General features: G+C 39.3%; 2 protein-coding genes and 2 pseudogenes across 3 annotated transcripts; 3 read left to right on the plus strand and 1 right to left on the minus strand.

Moving 5' to 3' along the window:
- Positions 1 to 6,625: 6,625 nt before the first annotated feature.
- LOC112200411 lies at positions 6,626 to 10,884 on the plus strand (annotated as a pseudogene).
- A 6-nt stretch (positions 10,885 to 10,890) lies between these two features.
- LOC121052945 lies at positions 10,891 to 11,735 on the minus strand (annotated as a pseudogene).
- Positions 11,736 to 12,594: 859 nt separating this feature from the next.
- On the plus strand, positions 12,595 to 17,369 carry LOC112200784 (pyrophosphate--fructose 6-phosphate 1-phosphotransferase subunit beta). 2 transcript variants are annotated; one of them, XM_040518573.1, is made up of 16 exons: positions 12,595 to 12,844; positions 12,964 to 13,128; positions 13,228 to 13,349; positions 13,526 to 13,579; positions 13,702 to 13,808; positions 13,939 to 14,044; positions 14,598 to 14,661; positions 15,068 to 15,156; positions 15,309 to 15,422; positions 15,519 to 15,689; positions 15,770 to 15,885; positions 16,027 to 16,138; positions 16,261 to 16,345; positions 16,614 to 16,658; positions 16,815 to 16,883; positions 17,005 to 17,369. In XM_040518573.1, exons 1-16 carry the CDS (start codon positions 12,679 to 12,681, stop codon positions 17,073 to 17,075), a joined length of 1,656 nt encoding a protein of 551 aa, XP_040374507.1. In that variant the 5' UTR covers positions 12,595 to 12,678; the 3' UTR covers positions 17,076 to 17,369. The 2 variants fall into 2 exon arrangements, with proteins under 2 accessions (XP_040374507.1, XP_024197568.1); XM_024341800.2 differs by having other exon boundaries at positions 12,596 to 12,844; positions 15,291 to 15,422.
- A 230-nt stretch (positions 17,370 to 17,599) lies between these two features.
- Positions 17,600 to 18,727, plus strand: LOC112201027 (glycine-rich RNA-binding protein 4, mitochondrial). Its single transcript, XM_024342035.2, has 4 exons — positions 17,600 to 17,747; positions 17,838 to 17,906; positions 18,072 to 18,178; positions 18,262 to 18,727. Exons 1-4 carry the CDS (start codon positions 17,615 to 17,617, stop codon positions 18,370 to 18,372), a joined length of 420 nt encoding a protein of 139 aa, XP_024197803.1. The 5' UTR covers positions 17,600 to 17,614; the 3' UTR covers positions 18,373 to 18,727.
- The last annotated feature ends 3,086 nt before the right edge of the window (positions 18,728 to 21,813 follow it).

Here is a 21,813-nt window from a genome sequence, read left to right on the forward strand (position 1 = left end):
TTAATGAAGTTAAGTTTTCTTTCTGCTATTGTTCGCACAACACTTTCCCTATCTCTGTTTGCACTAGTTTTTCAAGTATCATTCAACTCTTTACTTTCGCCAAGAATAGAAGACGAACTTGATATTGAGTCTCATGTAGGCTTTACCTACATAGACAGCCTTATTTCTAGTGAGTATTATATCTCTCCTGCTTTAGTTACTATTATTTATGCCAAGTATATTTGAAGTTTTGGCATTTATCATTTGGATAATTATCCTAGTCTGACCAAGTAGAGGATCTCTCAAGATCTTAGTGCATCCCTTCCTATTTGATTTAAATCATCAAATATAAGACCAACGGAAATTTACAACCCAAAAATCAGGTTTATGGACATAAAACCCTAAACCGAAAGAACGCACCTCACGTGCCAAAGAACAAGAAAACCAGATCTCGTGGGTTGGCTCTCCCGGCCGACCGTAGCGGGCGAATCTGCTACTGCATCTCGGTCCGGGAGGGGTCTTTGCTTTCTTAGTTTTTCTTAGTTTTATAGTGTTTCGCCAATCTGGACGGAGCGTAGTCAGAGCATGCTGGCTTATGCTGTGTCTGTGGTGGCGAGGCTTGGTGGTCGTGCAGTTCCATGGCAAGGGGCACGTCGTGGTCATAGGGGTGCTGATCTGTTCTGTCCAGGATTGGGTCTCTTCGACCTGACCTGGGAATGGGTTTTGGTTGGCTGGGCTGGTGTGGATCTGCGGTGCGAAAGGGAGGATGGCATGATGTTGGTGGCGGTCAGTCTCCGGTGGCGAGTGTCTAAGATTGCGCAGCAGAGGTGGCGGCGAGTGCTTCGGCGCTGGTTTGTTGGGCTTGCGAGGATAGAGGTGGAGGTGGTGGGCTGGGTGATGTGTTCTGTCGGGGCTTGGCCGGCGATGCTTGGTTGACGGTAGTCGGGGTCTGAAGGTGGTGGCGGTCTGGGCCTTAAGCAAGTGTGGGCCAGGCCTGGGCCTGGTGGTATTTGGGAGTCGGGTACTTTTCTAGGTCCATTAGGTGCTGCTATTTTTTTTTTTTAAAAAAGCTTTTAGTTTTTGTTTGGCAAGTAGTGTGTTGTTGGTAATAAGACGCTACTAAGTGTGTGCCAGAGACAATCTTCTCTTTCGCCGTCTAGAGGGTCGTTCCTATTCTGGAGTTGGGTCAGCAGCGGTGGCAAAAATGTCTGGCAATTGCATAGACAATCATCCTTGGCCTTCTAGTGGGACGTTCCTGTTTGGGTTGGGTTGGAGGTGATGGCGATTTGGAGCAGTGGTGGATTAATGGTGTTGACAATAGGGTGGTGATGGTGTTGGGTTTTCTTTAGTCTCAGGTCTGAATGTCCGGCAATCCTTTTGGTCGAGGTTAGGTCACAACGAGTGTTGGCTTGGTCGATCAAAAACTGGTCAGGCGGACTCTGGTTGGTGAGTTAGCGTCGACACAAGTGAGTTGTCTAGTCTTAGAGTTCTTACTGGCTGGATGAGAGGTAAGATGTCAGGGATTCACTGCTCTTGCGCTTATTGTCTTTGCCATACAGTTGTAGTGCAAGTTTAGAGTCAGTCATTATAGAGTTCCAGTGTGAAGTCTAGTGGCCATTTCTGAGTAAGAGATGTCACCTAAAACTCGTTGTAAGCAGTTCATTATTAATGAAGTTCTTATTTGATAAAAAAAAATATATAAGACCAATGTTAAGCTTAATGCCTACATCTTTGGTACTTAGCTCTTTGTGCCTGATTGGGCATTTTGTTGTATAGCAAATGAATTTATATTTTAGGATTTTCAGCTGAGGACTGTGTAGGGAAGTCTTAATTTGTTATTGAATGATAATAAGCTACTTTTTGGTTTTGTGTATTTGTGACGAGACAAGTTTGGCATCTGTTGCGCATTTGCACAAAGCTGAATGAAAAATGTCTTAACAACGGTTGCTTCAACAACTGTCGTGGGTCAATTAAGTTTCCTTTCCTATTATAGTAGTGTGTCGATTATTCCCTCACGAAAGTACAGTAATTATCTTCTTATTGGCAAAGCTTGGTATTTCTTTCTTCATTTATTCTTATAATACCAGTTTATATTAATACTCCCAATAAATTTAGGTCTGGGTATTAAAATATAGGGATATTGACCATTTACACAATTTGAACCTAAAAATTGTCCACTTACTCCACTAAGAAGTTTTTAATCTCATTTATCTAATTTAAACATCAATGACAGTTTTGTCCTCACTTTAATTAACAAATTACACTCTCAGACTCTCTCTCTCTCTCTCTCACACACACACACACACACACACACACACACACACACACACACACACACACACACACACACACACACACACACACTCAGTTCATTGCAGGAACTTCGCCGAGGCCCTCTGGTTGAACTACTCGGCCACCAAGTCCGGTTACATCCTCTGCCACCTCCAAGTCCAATTACTTCCTCTTCTTTTATCTTTCTCCATTGTCCCTCTGCCCCTCAATCTCAGATCGGTGACGTGCTGGATCGGTTGCTGTCGCCGTCGACCTCGACTGCATCTCCAATTCCAAGACCACCGCCACGCGAAGAAGATTCAAGAAGAAGAGGATCGTCACAATTGCAGCCTCTGCAAGTCCTGGAGTTCGGAATCGGGTTTTGTTCCGGGTCAGGGCTGTCACCGGATTCGTCTGTCTAAGACCTCAGGCCGGCCACTTTAGTGTCGATCTGGCCAGTCCATCAACCTCATCGCCAAAGTTGTCCTTTCCGACCTCAATTCCCGATTTCCGTCGCCGATCAATTCAACATCTACACTTCCTGATTTCTGTTGCCAAGCATCATCGCAGATAATTCCGACCTCTCTTGGTTGTTGCCAATCAATTCAACAATTTTTTTTTTTGTCTGAGGGGTTCTGGCGGAGGTGGAGGTGTTGGGGATCGTGAGGCATAGGAATATAGTGAGATTGTTAGGGTTTTGTGAATGGTTATGATGATTAATTAATGATTATAGTGTTCGCTATAGTTGTGACTGTTATGAAAGTGCATAGGTGTTTGATTGCGTTAGATTTTTGATGATTGATACGGGAATTGAAGGAACTTGTTTCAGGGAAGCCGAGGCTGGAGCCGGAGGAGCAGAAGCTGTTGTTCAAGGGAAATAATGATATTAATGGGAGGCAATAATAATATTATTGAGGGGCAATAATGTTTTTATTAGGGATACTGTTTTTCTTAGGGGGCAATAATATTCTTCCGTGACTTATGAGATATCCGACTAGTGTTTTGAGGAATTTTGGTGACCAGACTCCCGCGAGCATTGACAGGACTCCGATCAAGTCTTCTTTGACTTCTCTCTAAGTGACAATGGCAGGGAGGGCAAAATTGTCTCAATAATATACAAAAAATAATAAAAGAATACTTAATTAGGCATTAGGGCAAAAAATATATAATTTGTTGGGTAAGTGGGAATCTTATAAGATGCTTGGGTAAATGGGGTTAATGTAGCTCAATTTAGGGTAAATGGCCATTTTCCCTAAAATATATTGGGAGCTAGGAGTTACTGAATATGCTTATCTTTCATTCTTATAAATTTATAATGGGGACGGATCCGTGACATCATAAATTATAGTTAAAATTATACTTCAATTACAAACCATTAGATTAAAAGATTATCAATGGATGAGATTAGTCATAAAGAATATATCATTACCTATTATTTTTCTTTTCTTTTCTTTTCTTTTTAATTAATTAATCAAATCTATTTATTATGATTTAATAAAATCAATAATTGCTATTCTGATTTGGAATACAATTAAGGAATCAAATCTTTCAATTGTTTTCCTATTGAAACTCATCTACTCCTCAAAAAAGAAAAAGAAATCGATCAGATGAGGCCTTTGATGAACTAAATGAAAACTTTAACAAATAAATGAACATGAAAGAATTTTACACAACGTCAACTACTCAACTAGATATCATGAGACCTGATGTTTATCATCAACAAATGGCATGAACTGTACAATATTTAGAGCAAACAGAAAGAAAAAGAAAAGAATTAAGGGTAACCTATTGGAGATATGCAATGAAAATATGATGAATCTTGATTTTGCTCTGTCATCTTGATGAGGAAACGGTGAGAAAGAACCAATCAGTTTTCATCATGCTTCGTCAAAGGCCTCATCTGATCGATTTCTTTTTCTTTTCAGTAGATGAGTTTCAATAGGAAAACAATTGAAAGATTTGATTCCTTAATTGTATTCCAAATCAGAATAGCAATTATTGATTTTTATTAAGTCATAATAAATAGATTTGATTAATTAATTAAAGAGAAAAGAAAAGAAAAGAAAAATAATAGGTAATGATATATTCTTTATGACTAATCTCATCCATTGATAACCTTTTAATCTAATGGTTGGTAATTGAAGTATAATTTTAACTATAATTTGTAATGCCACGGATCCGCCCCCATTTATAATACCAGTTATATTAATATTCTCATTGAATTAAGGTCTAACTATTCAACTCGGATCCGGCTCCTCTAAAGTGAGGAGTTTGTAAATTTACTTTTGAATTACAGAATATGTTTCAGACTTTCACCAAGTTCAAGTACACGCTATAGATGATATGTTGTGGTCAAGGCAGAGTACTGTAATCAGATGCCCTAAGCAACATCCGTGGAATATAGGCACTATCACTACTGTGACTTGTTGCATTTATAGATGATATAGAGTTAGTTACAAGTGACTTGTTGCATTTATAGATGATATAGAGTTGGTTACAATAAGCTGGACAACCGGACAACTCACTGTTTACCCGTGTCTATTCAGATTGCCTATTCAAATATTGATGCAAGCTTGTGGAGGGCAAGCCACTCTCTCTCTCTCATTCTCTCTCCCCCAATATATATATATATATATATATATATATATATTTCAAAGTCAACGATTTACCAGATGTGAACATCTTTTTGGAGAAATTTGAATTTAATTGAGATTTTAGTTATAGTTTTTTTGTTTGTTTGTTGTTGTTGAGGGCAACAGAAGACTAATCCGTTGATAGAAATTATGATGATCCTCACTCGGTGAATCATGAAGGGTACATATACCCCTCATATAACAATGCAAGCTCATAGAGTACTAATGACCAAAGGGAAATCCAAAAAAAAATTAAAGTTCGAAAGAGAAAACTACTAGCCAAAAGCAATAAAATAAAATATGAAACCTTACGTCTCCTAACATGAGACACTTCCTTGATCACTTTGATGCCTAAGACCTTCCTGGTGTATGTCGCCATCATCAAGCAAGACACATCGCACCCTACATGATGTAGGGGTTCATCTCCTACCCGGAATGGGAGACGGTCTCCAAAGATGTCAACCCATCATGCACACCAACAAACCCTCCATCAAGGGACCCCGACACCATGGACTCAGAGCCGCCACAGGTGGACGCCACCGGTGAACCTTTTGCTTTGAATCTCTGATCACGAGGCTTGCCCTTCTTCTTGTAAACTTTGGGAGCCTAAGTCACCTTCACATTGACCAGACCTTCGGAAGAAAACTTGAGGCCAAGGTTTTCTAACTGCAAGTTGACCGGAACAAGAGCAGTTTGGCACGCTTACCATCCTCATGATCATCCTCTTCCCTGGGACGACGCACCCCCACCACTGGTGCTTGAGCAAAGGTTCCTTCAATTTCGGAAGATGTCACAAGCTTCGGAAGCGATCGGATCTGCACTGATTTCTTCTTCAACAAGTTGGGAACCTTGAAAGCAGAAAGCAGTGAGGAAGAAATAGAAGGCTGGATGTTTGCCCTAAAAACCAGGGCTAGAATGATTGGCCCCATCGCCGGCTGTGACCCCGCCTCAGCCACGGTGTCAGTCTTCGATTCTTCCTCCCTAAGGCATCTCTGGTTGCCATGATTTAGCATAGCATAGGAGCGACAGCGCCCTAGGAGCCTTTCATACCTGAATTGAAGGGTTAGGACATCAACAGGAGAAACCCTAACCCTACAATAAAGACGCACCAGATCATTGATGGAAAGAACCAGCCTTACTCGAGCTTTTCCCCTGCGTAGCGCCGTATGTCCACCTCCAGGACCTCTTTGATTGTCCCACCAACAACTGGATAGTAGGTTCCATCAAGATGCTCGGAGGAATACCCTGCAGCGTAACCCAGATCCAAACAAAGTCTAGCTTCACGGTAGAGATGTTCGAGAAGCCATCATAATCATTCAAAAGGATCATAGCTCGTTGAAAACCCCACGGCCCACCTTTCTTCACACGAGAGACATCCCTCTCATGAGTGAACGTGAAAATGAAACGTTCACCCCGTGGTTGGACCTCCACGGTCCCAGACAACCTCCACATCAATCTCACAGCACCTCGGAATGAGTCCATCACCACCGCTCCGCAAGTATTCAGCCTCCCCACCAAATAGAAATTGCGTGCTGTGAATGAGTATCATTTACGTCGTGTATTCGATGCACACAGTAAATCTTGCAAAATTTTCAAGAAAATTACGGCATGCTTGTAAAGAACGCTATAAAATCACACTTTTATTAAAATTTACAGAGTTTTCCCGTTCCACGCTGTGAATTCAGCCCACAAAAAATTATCACATTTATAAAATTGGCCCGTTACAAAACTCAGACTTCTCCCTCGTCTCTCTCTCACTCTCCTCAGAACGTACATTGCTCCGGCCTCGTCTCTCAAAACGCAGTGAGCTCCTCCTAACTCCCATTTCTCCAGCCTCCTCCGCTCTCCCATTGCTCAGGCACTTCACAGTAGGTACTTTCTTCTCTCCCATCCACAACTCTTATGTGTTCGATTGTGGTTTTCTACAAGTAATTGCGGTTGATTCTTGAAGTTTTGTTATAGTCATTTCGTCGAACACTTGGTGTGCGTTCTTGATTTTCGCTCAGCTAGCTCGACTATTTCTCTTTTGATTTTGTTCGTCGAGTGTAAGGGTTCACTTCTTCTATGCATTTCTGGATTTCGTTCTTCTATGATTTTGTTTGATAGGTCATGCTGTTTTCCTCTCAATTTGTTTCAGTTCTTGGTACATTCGTATTTGTGCTTCTGCAAATAATAGCTAGTCTCCTTGTGTGTATATATAGGATTGATTGTTTGAACCTTTTGAAATGCACAAAATCCAAATCAGATCAGCTCATCTTCGCACTTTCAGTATAGCTAATTTATTAGGAGGACTGGAGGATATCATAATACTGAACCTTTCTTCATTGTGGCCAGCCTTGTGAACACTTCCTAGTTCAAATTTTCATATTTATTAACTGAATCAACTCATGAATAGCTAAAAGAAGAAAATTGAAACTTTGCTATAAGTTTGGAACTTTGTATTGAGTTGAAATTGTCATCACATTGGATATAATGTAATGTTAAGCATGGTTAGGAGTTAGGACTAAGAGCTGAGCAATGTTCATTAAGCTTCATCCCTTTTGAGTTTTCTGGACAATTTAGTGAGTTTTCTGGACAATTTTATATGCTTGATGGTATTTGGGTTTGAAGCATGATATACTTGGGATACATGGACTCGAAAGTGTTTTAGAATTTGGTATCTGCTTTTGATAGGAGGGCGTTGAATATATGGATATAGAGTATATATAGAGTGAATTAGTTTAACTGACATAATTCCTTAGCCTTCTTACATGATTTGCTATCACTTTTCAGTATTTCTCATGGAGCTATATGGTGGCAGGTACTTTTTGTTTCCTCCCACGAGTACCAAAGAGTATGATGATCGCGTGATGGTGCTACTGTATACGCTGTAAAGTGTGAACCACAGGTACGATATATTCCTTAGTTGTAGTATGCTAATGATTGTGTCAACTAGGCAATATCATGATTCCCTAGTTGGTGACTAGCTATTTAATTCATGACAACACAAATTCTCATTGAGACTCTGTTTTCATCTTTTTTATATTTTCCTTTTTTTTTTTTGACAAAAAATAGCTCAGTTTTAGTTTGGCTATATGTCAGCGTATTGTATGCTAACAAATACATTGTAGCTCAGTTATAATGGTATGCAGTAAGATGTTCATAACCTTCCAACTGTATTGCCCAAAACATATATATAATGATTCAGGGCAGGCTAGTGCACCCAATGAAATATAAATGCTTTGTTTTTAGTACAGGTAGTCGTGCTTGTATGCCTTTTTCCTTAGTGAGAAAAATTGCATGGCTAGTTGTCGTGACAAAAATTCACTTGTTTCATTTCATTTTTTATGAGAGAAAAAACAAGCATACTTATTAAGTAATCCAATTGAGTTTCATTTTCATAAGGGTCAGATCTTGCTGGCCACTTTTTCACACTTTCAGTAAAGCTAATTTATTAGGAGGATTAGAGGAGTTTTAAACGTTGGTTGATATTATGTAACTATAGATGAGTTTGTTTTTGTGCTATTGTAGAGGTAGAAGTGATTCTAGAATGATATTGCATTGGACAGTCCTACATGTTCACTAGTTAGTTTACTGTATTGGTTGCAATCATTCTCAATTGAAATACCTAGTTTTTGGTTCAATGCCAGTTCACATATCATGATGTTATTGAAACATAAAGTTTGCATATCCTTATTTATACCTTTCTTTTTGGCTAGCCATTGCTCTGTGGACTATAATTTCAAATTAATTGGATCTTTAACGTTTGTAAATATAAAAAGAATCTGGAACATGACCGGCTACACTGAGTGAATGAGATATGCAATCTGGAACAGTATACTTTATAGTGAGGATGCTACCAAAACACTTCTGTTTAATATTGCTGAACCAGACTTCTCTCTTTTCCTAATACCATGTATGTATATTAACCAGTTTCAAATATCTTGAATTACTATGGTGCAGTAACTGAGCTCTCTGAGAGGATCTGTGTGATGTGCATATCCATGTATTTAGTGGCTTACTTGGTTGGCAATTTACATTTAACTTCGGCAAAGTCTGAAACCATAGTCACCAATTTCATGGGCACTTTGAATCTCCTTGGCCTTCTTGGTGGTTTCGTTGCAGATGCCAAACTTGGACGCTACCTGACTGTTCTACTCTCTGCAACCTTAACTGCTCTGGTAAGTTTTTCGGATTACAACTCCAAAGAAACGATCTCTTGTCAATGATCTGGCATGTTACATGTTGCTAAGCTGTGATTCAAGACTGTTCTTTCTGACATGATTTCACACAATCAACAAGATACATTTTCATGGTAAGTCCAATAATACCGGTTTTTCTTGCTTCAGGGGATAACTTTGTTAACAATAGCCACATCCGTTCTGAGAATGAGACCCCCTGCGTGTGAAGGCAACCAAGAATGCATTGAGGCCACAGGCAGCCAATTAGCCCTGCTCTATGCTGCCTTATACCTTACAGCACTAGGTGGCGGTGGAATAAAATCCAACGTCTCAGGTTTTGGCTCTGATCAATTTGATTCCTCAGACCCAAAGGAAGAGAAGTCCTTGATCTTTTTCTTCAACAGGTTCTATTTTGGCATCAGCATTGGTTCTCTGTTTGCGGTACTCGTCCTGGTGTATATACAAGACAATATTGGCCGATGACTCGGTTATGGAATATCAGCAGGGACAGTGGTGATTGCTCTCATCGTGTTACTCTTGGGAACACCATTCATCGATTCAAAAAGCCTTGAGGCAGCCCTTTGACTATGATGTGGAGGGTGATATTTTTGGCATGGAAGAAGAGGGTTCATCCTTATCCTTCTCATCCAAGCCTTTTGAATCAATACCAAGAAGCCAAGATTCCACACACAGAGAAACTCAAGTAAGTTTACATATAAAGCCATTGCATTCAGGAAGAGGGTATCTCCTTTATCCATTCACTAATATTCTTCCTATGTTAGGTGTCTCGACAAAGCTGCAATACTAGATGAATATGCCGCTAGTGAAGAAAAAAGAAGCAACCCTTGGATAGTAGCCACAGTGACTCAAGTTGAAGAGGTGAAACTGGTTTTCAAGCTCTTGCCAATCTGGTCAACATGTATTCTCTTTTGGACGGTCTACCCTCAAATGACTAGCTTCACCATTGAACAAGCGACCTTCATGAACCGGAAAGTCGGTTCCTTTGAAATCCCTTCTGGTTCCTTCTCGGCCTTTCTCTTCATCACCATTCTCCTCTTCACCTCCCTAAATGAGAAACTTTTCGTCCCCCTTGCTCGAAAACTCACCAAGAGTCCCCAAGGACTCACAAGCCTTCAGAGAGTAGGAATTGGACTAATGTTTTCAGTGGCTGCTATGATCGCTTCCGCAATAGTAGAGAAACAGAGAAGGGAGATAGGTGTTGACCAAAATACAAAAATACGTGCCTTTTGGCTTGTTCCACAATACTTCCTAGTGGGTGCTGGGGAAGCTTTTGCCTATGTAGGACAACTTGAATTTTTCATCAGAGAGGCACCAGAGAGGATGAAGTCTATGAGCACAGGGCTTTTCTTAAGCACCATCTCAATGGGGTTCTATGTAAGCAGTCAGTTGGTGACCGTGGTGGATAAAGTAACTCATAAAAGCTGGCTGAGAAGTGATCTGAACAATGCAAGGCTAGATAACTTCTATTTGCTGCTTGCAGCTCTAAGAACTTTAAATTTCCTATTTTTCCTTGCCTTTGCGATGAGACACCAGTACAAAGGCCAGCAGCACAATAACACTGATGACAGTAGCAAAGAGCTGAAGAACTCTAATGACATGATAGTTGAGGATATGGAGAAGATAAGAATCGAGGCAAAAGAGGGACCCTAGTAGGTATAGAGACTATTCTGTAATATTGGTCCTCAGCAATTAAAAAGAACAGAAAGCAGTGTGTTCCATGCTTTAGACATTTCATTATTATTTTTGTCTATAATCTGTCCCATGATAAATTAAATACTGTTTGTATTTAGAATGCAATGGAATAATAGATCTTTATTCAACCAAAAATAACTTTACAACACAACAGATGCATGAATTGCTCATTTGCTCGTCTGAAAATCAGGCATTTCACCAAATCAAACCTTCTAATAATGCATATGCAAACAAAAGGCCTATTTAATTGCAAGATTACTCGTTTCGATCAGTGTTCTCCACCTAGTTCAGAACCAGTGCAAAATTTCAGACAAAAGACCAAAGATAAAAGTTGATGAACAACTGGATCCAGATTTGGTAGCTTATAACAAAATACACTACTAGAGAAATTCGTCTCCTCACTCAGGAGACCCACGTCTAAGAAACCGAGAGCTGACCTCTAGTCAATTACATAGGCTATGAAGAAGAACCATTTGCAGAAGCAGGGAGGTGATTTATAATCAATGGGGGACGAGGAGCTCGGTGGTCTGCCTCCTTTTGTTTTCGGGCCTTATGCATCTCTTCTGTCTCAACCACAACCAATCTCTTGACCTGTATAGAAAATTTACATGCTCAAATTATCACCTATAGACAGACCAGGTGACCTAATCTAGAAATGCCTGCACTCTGAGCTTATATCAAACCTGTTGGATCATTTTCCCTAACAGTAGGAGTGTTCCATCGCATGACAGTTCGGTTGCATTTTCAAAGACGTAATGCCTCTAAAGTACGCCTGTGAAGCCTCCTAGTTCCTGGGATTCCCCTCACCAGAGTTATATACAGATTAGGGCTCCATGCAATTGGAACATTGGTTTTAAAAGCCTTGAAAGCATTCATGTTCAAACCTACACATCCACAAATGATACGTAAGCAATAGATTTCACATATGTAAACTTATTTGATATATGAGTGCAATAGACATAAGACACCAACAGAAAGAGGATAATCATAAGAAATTGGGATCACATAAAGCATATGCTAAGGCAGCCAAAGCTCTAAAGTCCTTCGGTAAGACATAGCCTACTATTTATGGATCGAACATCTTTTCTTTCCAATAAAATGGAAATATACGTACATTGCATAATATAAGAATGTTGAGCACTAGTTAAACAGAAAGCAAAGACGAACATTAAATTCTTTTTGGCTAGCCATTGCTCTGTGGACTGTAATTTCAAATTAATTGGATCTTTAACGTTTGTAAATATAAAAAGAATCTGGAACATGACCGGCTACACTGAGTGAATGAGATATGCAATCTGGAACAGTATACTTTATAGTGAGGATGCTACCAAAACACTTCTGTTTAATATTGCTGAACCAGACTTCTCTCCTTTCCTAATACCATGATTGTCCTCTCTCTGTTGGTGTCTTATGTTGCAATCAGACTTCTTGTATAGGCTCGCTTAAATGTGAGTGTCTCAGAGATTTTAATGATCTGCTCTAGCTTAGGTAGGTAGTTCGGATTTTCTTGCCTGATTTCTTATGTAAGTTCTTGTAGACTCTAGCCTTTGGCTGTTAATCTAATGCATTCAACTTCTATTTCAAAAAAAATCATTGAAGGGACAAAATTCACACATCATAATTGGAAAAAGTAGAACTGTTACCGGTTGTACATGCATGGCGTATGTGTTTGAGTAAGTGAAGAACCATCTCTTGGTAAATGAAGAGTTAAAAACATTATTTAAATTAAAAGAATGAACAGCTTTTAAAGTTTATAACCCAAACGAGTAACTAATAAAGGACCTGACCCTGACTTGGCGGATCCGCAATGCTTTGCATAACGAACTCTCCGCTTCAAAAGCCAAAACCGCCACTCCACACACATTCTACCTCTTCTCTCTTCTCTCTCTCTCTCCCTCTCCCACACAACTTTGACGGCGACCATGTCCTCCTCCACAGCCAATGCCAAGGCCGTGCCTGGCCGCTCCGCCTCCGTCTACAGCGAAGTCCAAACCAGCCGCCTCGACGTTCTCCTTCCCCTCCCCTCCGTCCTCAAAGCCCCCTTCTCCGTCGTCGATGGCCCGAAAAGCTCCTCCGCCGGAAATCCAGGTCACCACCACTTCATATCATAAAACACTTGATCAACAATCACGTACTTAATATGATTCATGATTGTTTCTCTGAAATATATTACTGTGGTTATTCAACTGTGAAATATGTGGTTGCAGATGAGATTGCCAAGTTGTTCCCTAACCTATTCGGCCAGCCCTCGGCTTCGCTAAACGCCGGTGATGCTTCATCGGCTCTGTCCAAGGATAAGAGTTTGAAGATCGGAGTTGTTCTCTCCGGTGGACAAGCACCCGGTGGACACAATGTGATTTCTGGGATTTTCGGTGAGGGTGACCCTGTGGCTTCTTACGTCAGTTTCAAATATTGGCATTGAAGAGTTTGTATAATAATTTTTTTTTCTTTTCCAATTATGTGTGTGTTAGATTACTTGCAGCAGCGTACTACTGGAAGCACAATGTATGGATTTAGGGGCGGTCCGGCCGGAGTGATGAAGGGAAAGTATGTCGAATTGTCAACCGAGTATGTGTATCCATACAGAAATCAGGTATCTCTGTTACGATTTTTCAATCAATTTTGTGTTTAGTTTGTTTCTTGTGTGGCAAGAAATGTTTGCTGGCCCTGTGGATTGCTCTTGTATACTTTATTAATTTGTTGAAAAATAAAATTTAGAGATATAATTGTTCTCCGTAGCCAATTAAGGTAGACTCTCTTGACATGCAGGGCGGCTTTGACATGATTGCTAGCGGCAGAGACAAGATTGAAACTCCAGAACAGGTTTACTTAATTTCACCAGCATATATATCTTTCACAAGTTTAGAAAATTCATGAGATTTTTTGTTTATTTGATGTCATACCATAGTTATATGGAAACTGAATTTTGAGCATGTGCATTCCAGTTTCAGCAAGCTGCAGATACAGCGAACAAGCTTGATTTAGATGGGCTTGTGGTCATTGGTGGGGATGACTCAAATACTAATGCTTGCCTTCTTGCTGAGAACTTCAGGTATGAAATATGTTTCTGTGACATCAAAAGTGCTGCTGTCTGTGTGCAATGCCTTAGGTTTCAAGAGATTATGCTCCTATTCTTAAGCTTAAGCAATCATGTAGAAATCATTTTTATCCTTTTATAACAGGGGTAAAAATTTGAAGACACGGGTTATTGGATGTCCAAAAACCATTGATGGTGATCTGAAATGCAAAGAGGTGCCTACAAGTTTTGGATTTGACACAGCATGCAGGGTAATTCCTATGATCTCTTTAGTCATATTTTGATTATTTTCACTGTTTGTAACGAAGTTCTGACACTGGGAATTGTACAACAAAACCAAATTTACGCTTTGTCGAGCATTCTTTAGTTTATCTCAATGCCATGCATGTCTTCCACACTTGTCCTTGTGGAATGTGTCTTAGCATGGTAGTGATTGCAGTCATGTGCGAAATATTGGCATTGTATCTTGGTGATTCTAATGGGATCTCATCAGTCCTTCCTCAAATATTTGTAGCCTTATTATAGGAGTCCACATTTCGTCTTTTTTATTTTTTTTATTTCCTCTTTCTCATATTTTTCTTTTTACTCGGAAGGCAGAAGCAGAGTATAGTGTATTCATGTACTTTGAGCTCTTGTTTTCTATGTTTTAAAAGTCTCCAAATATAGCCAATACAGTGTGGATTGATCTATATTCTTTATTAATCTAGCATGAGCAAATATCTGTTCAACATTATGAGAAGAACTGTTCTTTACTTATGAATTTGGATTACTCAGTGATGATCTTCCCTTTCTCTAAACATGCAGCTATATTCAGAAATGATCGGTAATCTAATGACAGATGCTCGTTCAACTGGGAAGTACTACCATTGTAAGTGCTCTGGTTGTAAAACCTTACAGTCTACATGTATGTTTTGATAGATTAAGGGTGTGTATCAGGAAAAGATAATTGATAGTCAACATTTAAGTAACCGACTTTTGAGTTCATTGCACGAAATTGCAAGTATGCTTCCTCTTCTCCCAGCCAATCCTGAAAGTTGTGACCTTCAAGTTCTACTTTCATCAGTAAACCATTGCTAATAATTGAGGAAAATGATAACGAAAAGTATCGTTCTTTAATTAAACTATCTATCTCGAGTACCATAGAATCTTGGTTTATAGAAGCATGGACTCTATCAACTACCTGATGTCTGTAACTTAAAGTGCCCCACTGATATGAAGTGAGTCTTTGATTAATGTCTATTCTTGATCGTCCTCCTACTTGTCTATTTGCACAGTTGTAAGGCTTATGGGGCGTGCAGCTTCTCATATCACATTGGAGTGTGCTCTGGAGACTCGCCCAAACATTACGATTATTGGGGAGGAGGTATTTTCTTTTATCCTTTTCTTCCACCAAGGGGACTTCAACACCTTACTGGAAGAGCCCTCTAGACACATGTATGTATATATATAATGCATGTATTTACTTCTGTGGCTTGACAATGTTTCTTTTGGCTGCAGGTTGCTGCCAAGAAGCAGACTCTCAAGAATGTCACAGATTACATAACAGATATTGTCTGCAAACGTGCAGAACAGGGTTATAATTATGGTATTGTACTTATACCGGAAGGCCTGATTGATTTCATTCCAGAGGTATGATTTTGAACAGCTATCCAACTTTCTCCATTCTCATTATTTTTTTGGGTGCTCTGCATTTCTTAAAAGTTTATGTTTTTTGTTTTCTTGCAGGTACAGCAACTAATTGCAGAGCTTAATGAAATCTTAGCTCATGGTGCTGTTGATGAAGCGGGGGAATGGAAAAAGAAACTTCAGCCTCAATCTCATGAGCTTTTTGAGTTTCTACCTCGAGCAATTCAAGAGCAACTATTGCTTGAAAGAGATCCACATGGCAATGTGCAGGTAAATTATATTTTTTCTTATGTAGTTCGACTTTTTGATGGTATTAATTTGTTAACCCTTACACTATGTTAAACATTCAGGTTGCCAAAATCGAGACAGAAAAAATGCTCCTTCAAATGGTAGACACTGAATTGACCAAACGGAAGCAGGAGGGTAAATATAAGCGGAACTTCTCAGGACAGTGCCATTTCTTTGGGTACCAACATCTTTGTTCATCTGGTTTATTATGACTATGATCATTTATAATAAAAGAGACAATGTGTGTCCTATACTCCTATTGATGCATGTTTAAGTCCTGGTATTAGACATTATATGGTACTTGATTTTCACTTTGCAGTTATGAAGGTAGATGCGGTTTGCCCACGAACTTTGATGCAAACTACTGCTATGCATTGGGTTATGGTGCTGGAGCTCTCCTTCATTCTGGAAAGACAGGGTTGATTTCCTCTGTAAGATGTTATTTTAATACAATTCTTGTACTAAATCCTTATTCATTATTTCTCTTAGTTCATCAAATTTGATTCTTTGTTTGAACTTGCAAGTGTTTTACTAACGTGAGTTTTATATCCAGGTGGGAAATTTGGGTGCTCCAGTTGAACAATGGACAGTTGGTGGAACCGCATTGACTTCTTTAATGGATGTGGAGCGGAGACATGGTAACACCACCACTTACCTCTTCAATTGTTACTTATAGCCAGCTACTCCTCCAAGAACTTGTTATCTTCTTTATAACACTTGTTACAAGAATCTTTACCCCAATATTCATGCGACAGAACGAACCCAACATGCTGAGTGAAAAAACATGATACTAGAGCTCACATAAGATTGTAGAAACATAGTTCAGCTGAATAGCTGATCATTCTCTATTGAGTTATTCCTTACTATTCTTAATTAACCCAGTTATCTCTTTCTAAATTTTGGCAGGGAAGTTCAAGCCTGTAATTAAGAAGGCAATGGTGGAACTCGAAGGTAATATTTGTCCTAACTTTTTAGTATCTTATTGCCATTACAATAAAATGATAAATTGAAGAGGTCTCCTGCTAGAGTTGTCTGTCTGGTCTGCAATAGTAAAACGGTGCTGTGCTTGACTCCTCTTTCTTTCTTTCTTTCATGGTGGAATATCAGGTGCACCATTCAAAAAGTTTGCATCTTTGAGGGATGAGTGGGCTCTTAAGAATCATTATGTTAACCCAGGTATGTTAACTATAATCTTTATTTCCTTGCCTTGGCCATGGAGGTCTATTTTTCTGACATTGATGGAGGTTGATGGATTCTACCAGTTCTTTTTCTAATGGCCATGTTCACTTTTGATCAGGTCCTGTTCAATTCCTTGGACCAAGATCAACTGCTATCAACAATACTCTGCTGCTGGAACTCGGAGCATAAGCGCAGGAAGTAAAGCATCGACAAGTCATGGTCAAGATGTAAATTTCGATAGTGCTCATCCGGCAGATTTGGAAGACTCCATTGATATAAACGTGCAATTTTCTTTTTGGCCAGCAATCAAATAATAAGGATCAATATGACTTATAGTTACTGAATAGATTTAGTTTCCTTCTTGCAATGTAGTTTTAGCTGTTTCTGTTGGCTTCTTTATTCATCCTCGTTGTACCCGACTATTTCCGAAACCTCATTAGTAGGAAGAGTAATTAATAAATTTCTATTCAAGCTGTTGTATGATTTGCAAAGCTTTGATCTTTAGTACAAACTGTGACCATATCGGCGACATAAACTCGGAAAAAGTAGCAGACACTCTGAAAATGACAAAATGTTTAAGCTGTGCTGGAGAAATATTTGCGCGCCCAAATTTGGGGGGTTTAGGTTTAAGTTAAATGGTTGACCAAAACTTTGGGTCAAAACATTGGGTTTACGCTTACTGGTCAAAACTTCGCGTTTAAATAGCGGAAGCGCGCAAAAGAGTCGCAATGCTGAACAACACTCTGTTAACGCTCCTTGCTAGAAGAGCATCAACAGGAGTAAATCAAAACCCAATTTTACTTCAGCGATGCTTCTGTTCACCACTGTCTTCTTCTTCAAACAATAAGCTCTTCGTCGGAGGTCTGCCTCAGTTTTCAAACAAGTTGAAGGACCTCAACTTTTCTTCAGTAAAGCGTGTTTCTAATGTGACATGGGTTTTGCATCTTGCAGGCTTGTCATGGTCCTTGGACGAGAAGTCCCTGAAAGACGCTTTCTCTTCCTATGGGGAGGTCACTGAAGGTAAAGTCTCTCACTTTATCGAACCAACTTTGGTGGTTTGGTCGCTCATTTACTTCTTATTCGTTTTGCCATCTATGTGTTTGACAAAATGCCTGCTGAGCTTACTTGCTGCACAGTAATATTTAATCTCTTATATAATCTCAATCGTGCATGTTTGTATTGTAGTGACTATAGTGTATGACAAGGACTCAGGCAGGTCTAGAGGCTTTGGATTTGTTAATTTCTCCAAGGACGATGATGCCAAGTCTGCAAAAGATGCTATGGATGGAAAGGTGAGTGGGACTTGAAGTTTCTTTTCACATACCAAAGTTTGCTGTTTGGAAATGTCTTCTGAATGAGGTAGCTTTGCTCGTAGGCGTTGATGGGTCGGCCACTGAGGATTAGTTTTGCTCTCGAAAGACTTCGGGGAGGGACTGTAGTTGTTCCTCGCCTTCCAGCCATTGGAGATGGTGTTAATCGCTCATAGCTGAGATCATATGGTAATGTGTTACCAGTTACCTGTAACAGATTACAGAGAACTATCCTTAGTTGTGAGAGCTACAAAATGTGTCATTATAGAGTTTCTTCAAAGGAAGTCATCTTATAGTCTTAGCATCGCTATGAGTTGAGCTTGAATTTGCAATGTTTTATTGTAAACTCAAAGTCAGGTTAACTTAGATCTTTGAAGGGAGAAACGGCTTCCAACTTTTGTGCAAGTTGGAGGAAGATGGATTAGTTCATGAGGAAACTTCTCCTTTTTGGTGTTGTATGAACGCCTTCGACTTAGAAAAGTTGGAATTTGGCTTCCATTTCTTTCTTCAATACATCTTGAATTTAATGAGTTTTACCTATCCATAATCCAATCCTATACAACAAAGGCGGCCTTATCATTCACCCACAAGCACAAGCCTCAGTCCTCGGATAAACAAGTATATACTCCTTATGTCTAGTTTTCTTTTTACAGGAATGACATGTAGCTGGAATGAAATTCGTTTGGTTCAGTGCTTGAAGTTTGCCAATGTCAATTCATCTTACCAAGTTGGCGAGCTAATTCTCACAAAGATTTCAACCTACTTATTCCAATTTTTTCACTGTTAATGATTTATGTCTTGCGGCTAGAGTAGGACAACGAACACTAGAGAGCGAAGATCTCAGCGAAAACAAGCAAGAACAAAGAGATATCCGCAGTAGGATTAAAGCAGGAACAAGTCTATTTGAGTTCTAAGGCTGAGTATCCCAAAGAAGCTCTATATTTTCTGTTATAGGGGCGGACGTCCGCACTGTCGCTAAAGTGCTGACGTCGACGCTGCAGCAACGTTCAGGCGGCGACAACAGCGCAAATCGTGGCAGACGGAGGCCAGAGGCATTCCAAACTGCTTCTGGACAGCGATTGAGGTCGAAGGTTCTGGGCAGCGACCTCACCTGCAACTTCAAGGTTATGGGCAGCACTACAAATTAGTCGCTGGCGACTCCACCCGACTGCGAACTGGTCCGGGATGCCCCTGGCCTCTGTCCAGCAAGAGACGCTGCGCCATCGACTCTTGATAGAGTAGAAATCCCGGACGTCCGCACTATCGCTAAAGTGCGGACGTCCTCTTTAGAACGTCTGTGTGTGTGTGTAGTTTTAGACAAGCTCGATCAACTCAAGTATTAGTTTTAGACTAAACAACTTGATCTTTAAAGAAAGACTATACGGACTTCCCCTCTCTAATTAAAGCCTTGAAGTCTTAAACTTTTTATGCCTTCATACCAAATCAGCAACTTAGTCTTTCATACTAGTAACTCAAGTATTAGCTTTAAACAAAACAACTTGGTCTTTCAAAAAGATTGTAAGTATATCGACTTTTCCTCTTCGATTAAAGCTAGCATTAAAATCTAAACTTTTCATGCATCCATACTAACTCAGCAACTTGGTCTTTCAAAAGACCAAGTATATGGACTTTCCTTTCTCCAATTAAAGCCTAAAGTATAAATTTTTCATGCATTTATACAAACTCGGCAAGTATTGCTATAGTACATATATAATTTCAGTTTTGATATCGTTGTTAATACTTAATAGCTTGAGTTCGATATGCAATCTTTCTCTTTTTATTCTATTTTTGAATTGTGTTTGGTGAATTTAAGGTTTTCCAAATATTTTGTTTAGATAATTTTGTTACGCTTTATAATCTTTAATTATTCTTATAATGAGTCTTAGAAAAATAATTAAATATCCCCGAAAAAATACAAACATGTATATTTTTTTTTTTTTGAGCGGCTCATGCAAATATTCGAGAATGTGTATATCAATTATGTATCCATAAATTTTATCCTCACTTTTGTCACAATTATGCATCTCTCTTAAACAAATAAAACAGAAAATAACAAAGGTATCATTTGCTCTATCAAAAGATATTGTTATATCTGATCAAGAAAGAAAGAAAAAAATATTGTTATAAAAGTGTGTATAATAGGGAGGGTGTGTGACTAGTCGCCCATTTGCTAGTTGTGTTAGTTGGGTAAATCAAACTACAAATCGTGTCATTGTACACTACTACACTTTCTTCAAAGGAAGTCATCTTATAGTCTCAACATCGCTATGAGTTGAGCTTAAAGTTGCAATGTTTAATTGGAAACTCAAAGTCAGGTAGCTTAGAAGTTTGAAGGGATAAACGAAGGTCAACTTCCAACTTTTGTGCAAGTTGGATGAAGATGGGTTAATTCATGAGGAGACAAAAAACCCCACAACTTAAAAAAAGTTGGAATTTGGCCTTCATTTCTTCCTTCAATACATCTCCAATGTAGTGAGTTTTACCTATCGAAATCCTATATAGGTAATCCAATCCTAGACAACAGAGGGAGTTTTTAATGTACATCCATTCATCCACAAGGCCACAAGCACTATGGTATTTACTCCTTACATCTAGTTTTTGTTAGAAAACATAAACAAATATATGTCTTATAAATGAAGAAATCTATCTCAGAAAATAAATCAAATGTAGATATGAACTGAAATGGATTAAGTGAACTGACTTGTTGGCTGGTGTTGGAATCCATTTGATTTTCTCATAGATCCACACTATATATATCTTCTCGGATTTGTTTGATGGGACAAATCAGTATGAGAATGGTGATGTGTTCTAGCAGGGATCAAAATTGGTGAAGGCCTCAGTTTTATAAACTGATATTTTGCAGTTACATGACAGTTCCTTCCATCAGGGCACTGTCAAAATTGATAAAGTAATCTGAGGTTCACATCCAAAATCAATTGGCAATGGATGGAGTGGCCCAAACCCTTATAAACTCATAGGCAAGGTCCCATTTTTCCCATGTGGGATGTATATATTCTCAACACGCCCCCGCATGTGTGACGAATTTTCAAGCCATGCACGTAGACAACTTTGAGTGACGTGGAGCCCCTGTGGCCGCGAGGCATGCACTTCCTGTCTTAATCCAATTTGTCTGAATTATCATTACTTTGAATATGAATTCTAGACAGATAATGTCACACATATTATGGAGCAGCAAAGTTGACAGAAGCTTGGCCGATGGTCAAATCGTCCTTAGAATAACTCGGGTATTCATGCACAATGATTACGGTATGTTTAAGTATGTGCATGTGAATTACCTACTTATCTTTCAAATTATGGAATTGAAATTGACGCACCTATAGCTATATGCATGAAAAATTGAAATTTTTGAGTGTTAAATTGTACTCAGGTTGATTCCACAGTCTTAGTGGCACTAGAGCCAGAAATCATGCTTAAGGCTGATTATCTTTTCAAACTTTTGTTCAAGACTCCTGTTCCGGCACCTCTGGTACACATCGCAGACCATTGTTATTTTTTTTTTACGAAATGAATGATTTGAGCTTGGCTGCTACAATGTACCAAGTTAAAATTTGTTTTGCGATGGTCCATCAGTTTTTGCTTCTCCTAAATGATATCCT

This window comes from Rosa chinensis, chromosome 4 (genome assembly GCF_002994745.2).
Source record: "Rosa chinensis cultivar Old Blush chromosome 4, RchiOBHm-V2, whole genome shotgun sequence".
NCBI classification, from domain to species: Eukaryota; Viridiplantae; Streptophyta; class Magnoliopsida; order Rosales; family Rosaceae; genus Rosa; species Rosa chinensis.

Bases quoted from the DNA above. Each gene is read 5' to 3' on its own strand.
- LOC112201027 (XM_024342035.2), top strand. From the start codon at position 17,615: ATGCTGAACAACACTCTGTTAACGCTCCTTGCTAGAAGAGCATCAACA. The intron at 17,748-17,837 runs GTCTGCCTCAGT...TGCATCTTGCAG, and splicing joins CAATAAGCTCTTCGTCGGAG to GCTTGTCATGGTCCTTGGAC. The intron at 17,907-18,071 runs GTAAAGTCTCTC...TTTGTATTGTAG, and splicing joins CTATGGGGAGGTCACTGAAG to TGACTATAGTGTATGACAAG.
- LOC112200784 (XM_024341800.2), top strand. From the start codon at position 12,679: ATGTCCTCCTCCACAGCCAATGCCAAGGCCGTGCCTGGCCGCTCCGCC. The intron at 15,690-15,769 runs GTAAATTATATT...TTAAACATTCAG, and splicing joins ATCCACATGGCAATGTGCAG to GTTGCCAAAATCGAGACAGA. The intron at 16,884-17,004 runs GTATGTTAACTA...ACTTTTGATCAG, and splicing joins GAATCATTATGTTAACCCAG to GTCCTGTTCAATTCCTTGGA.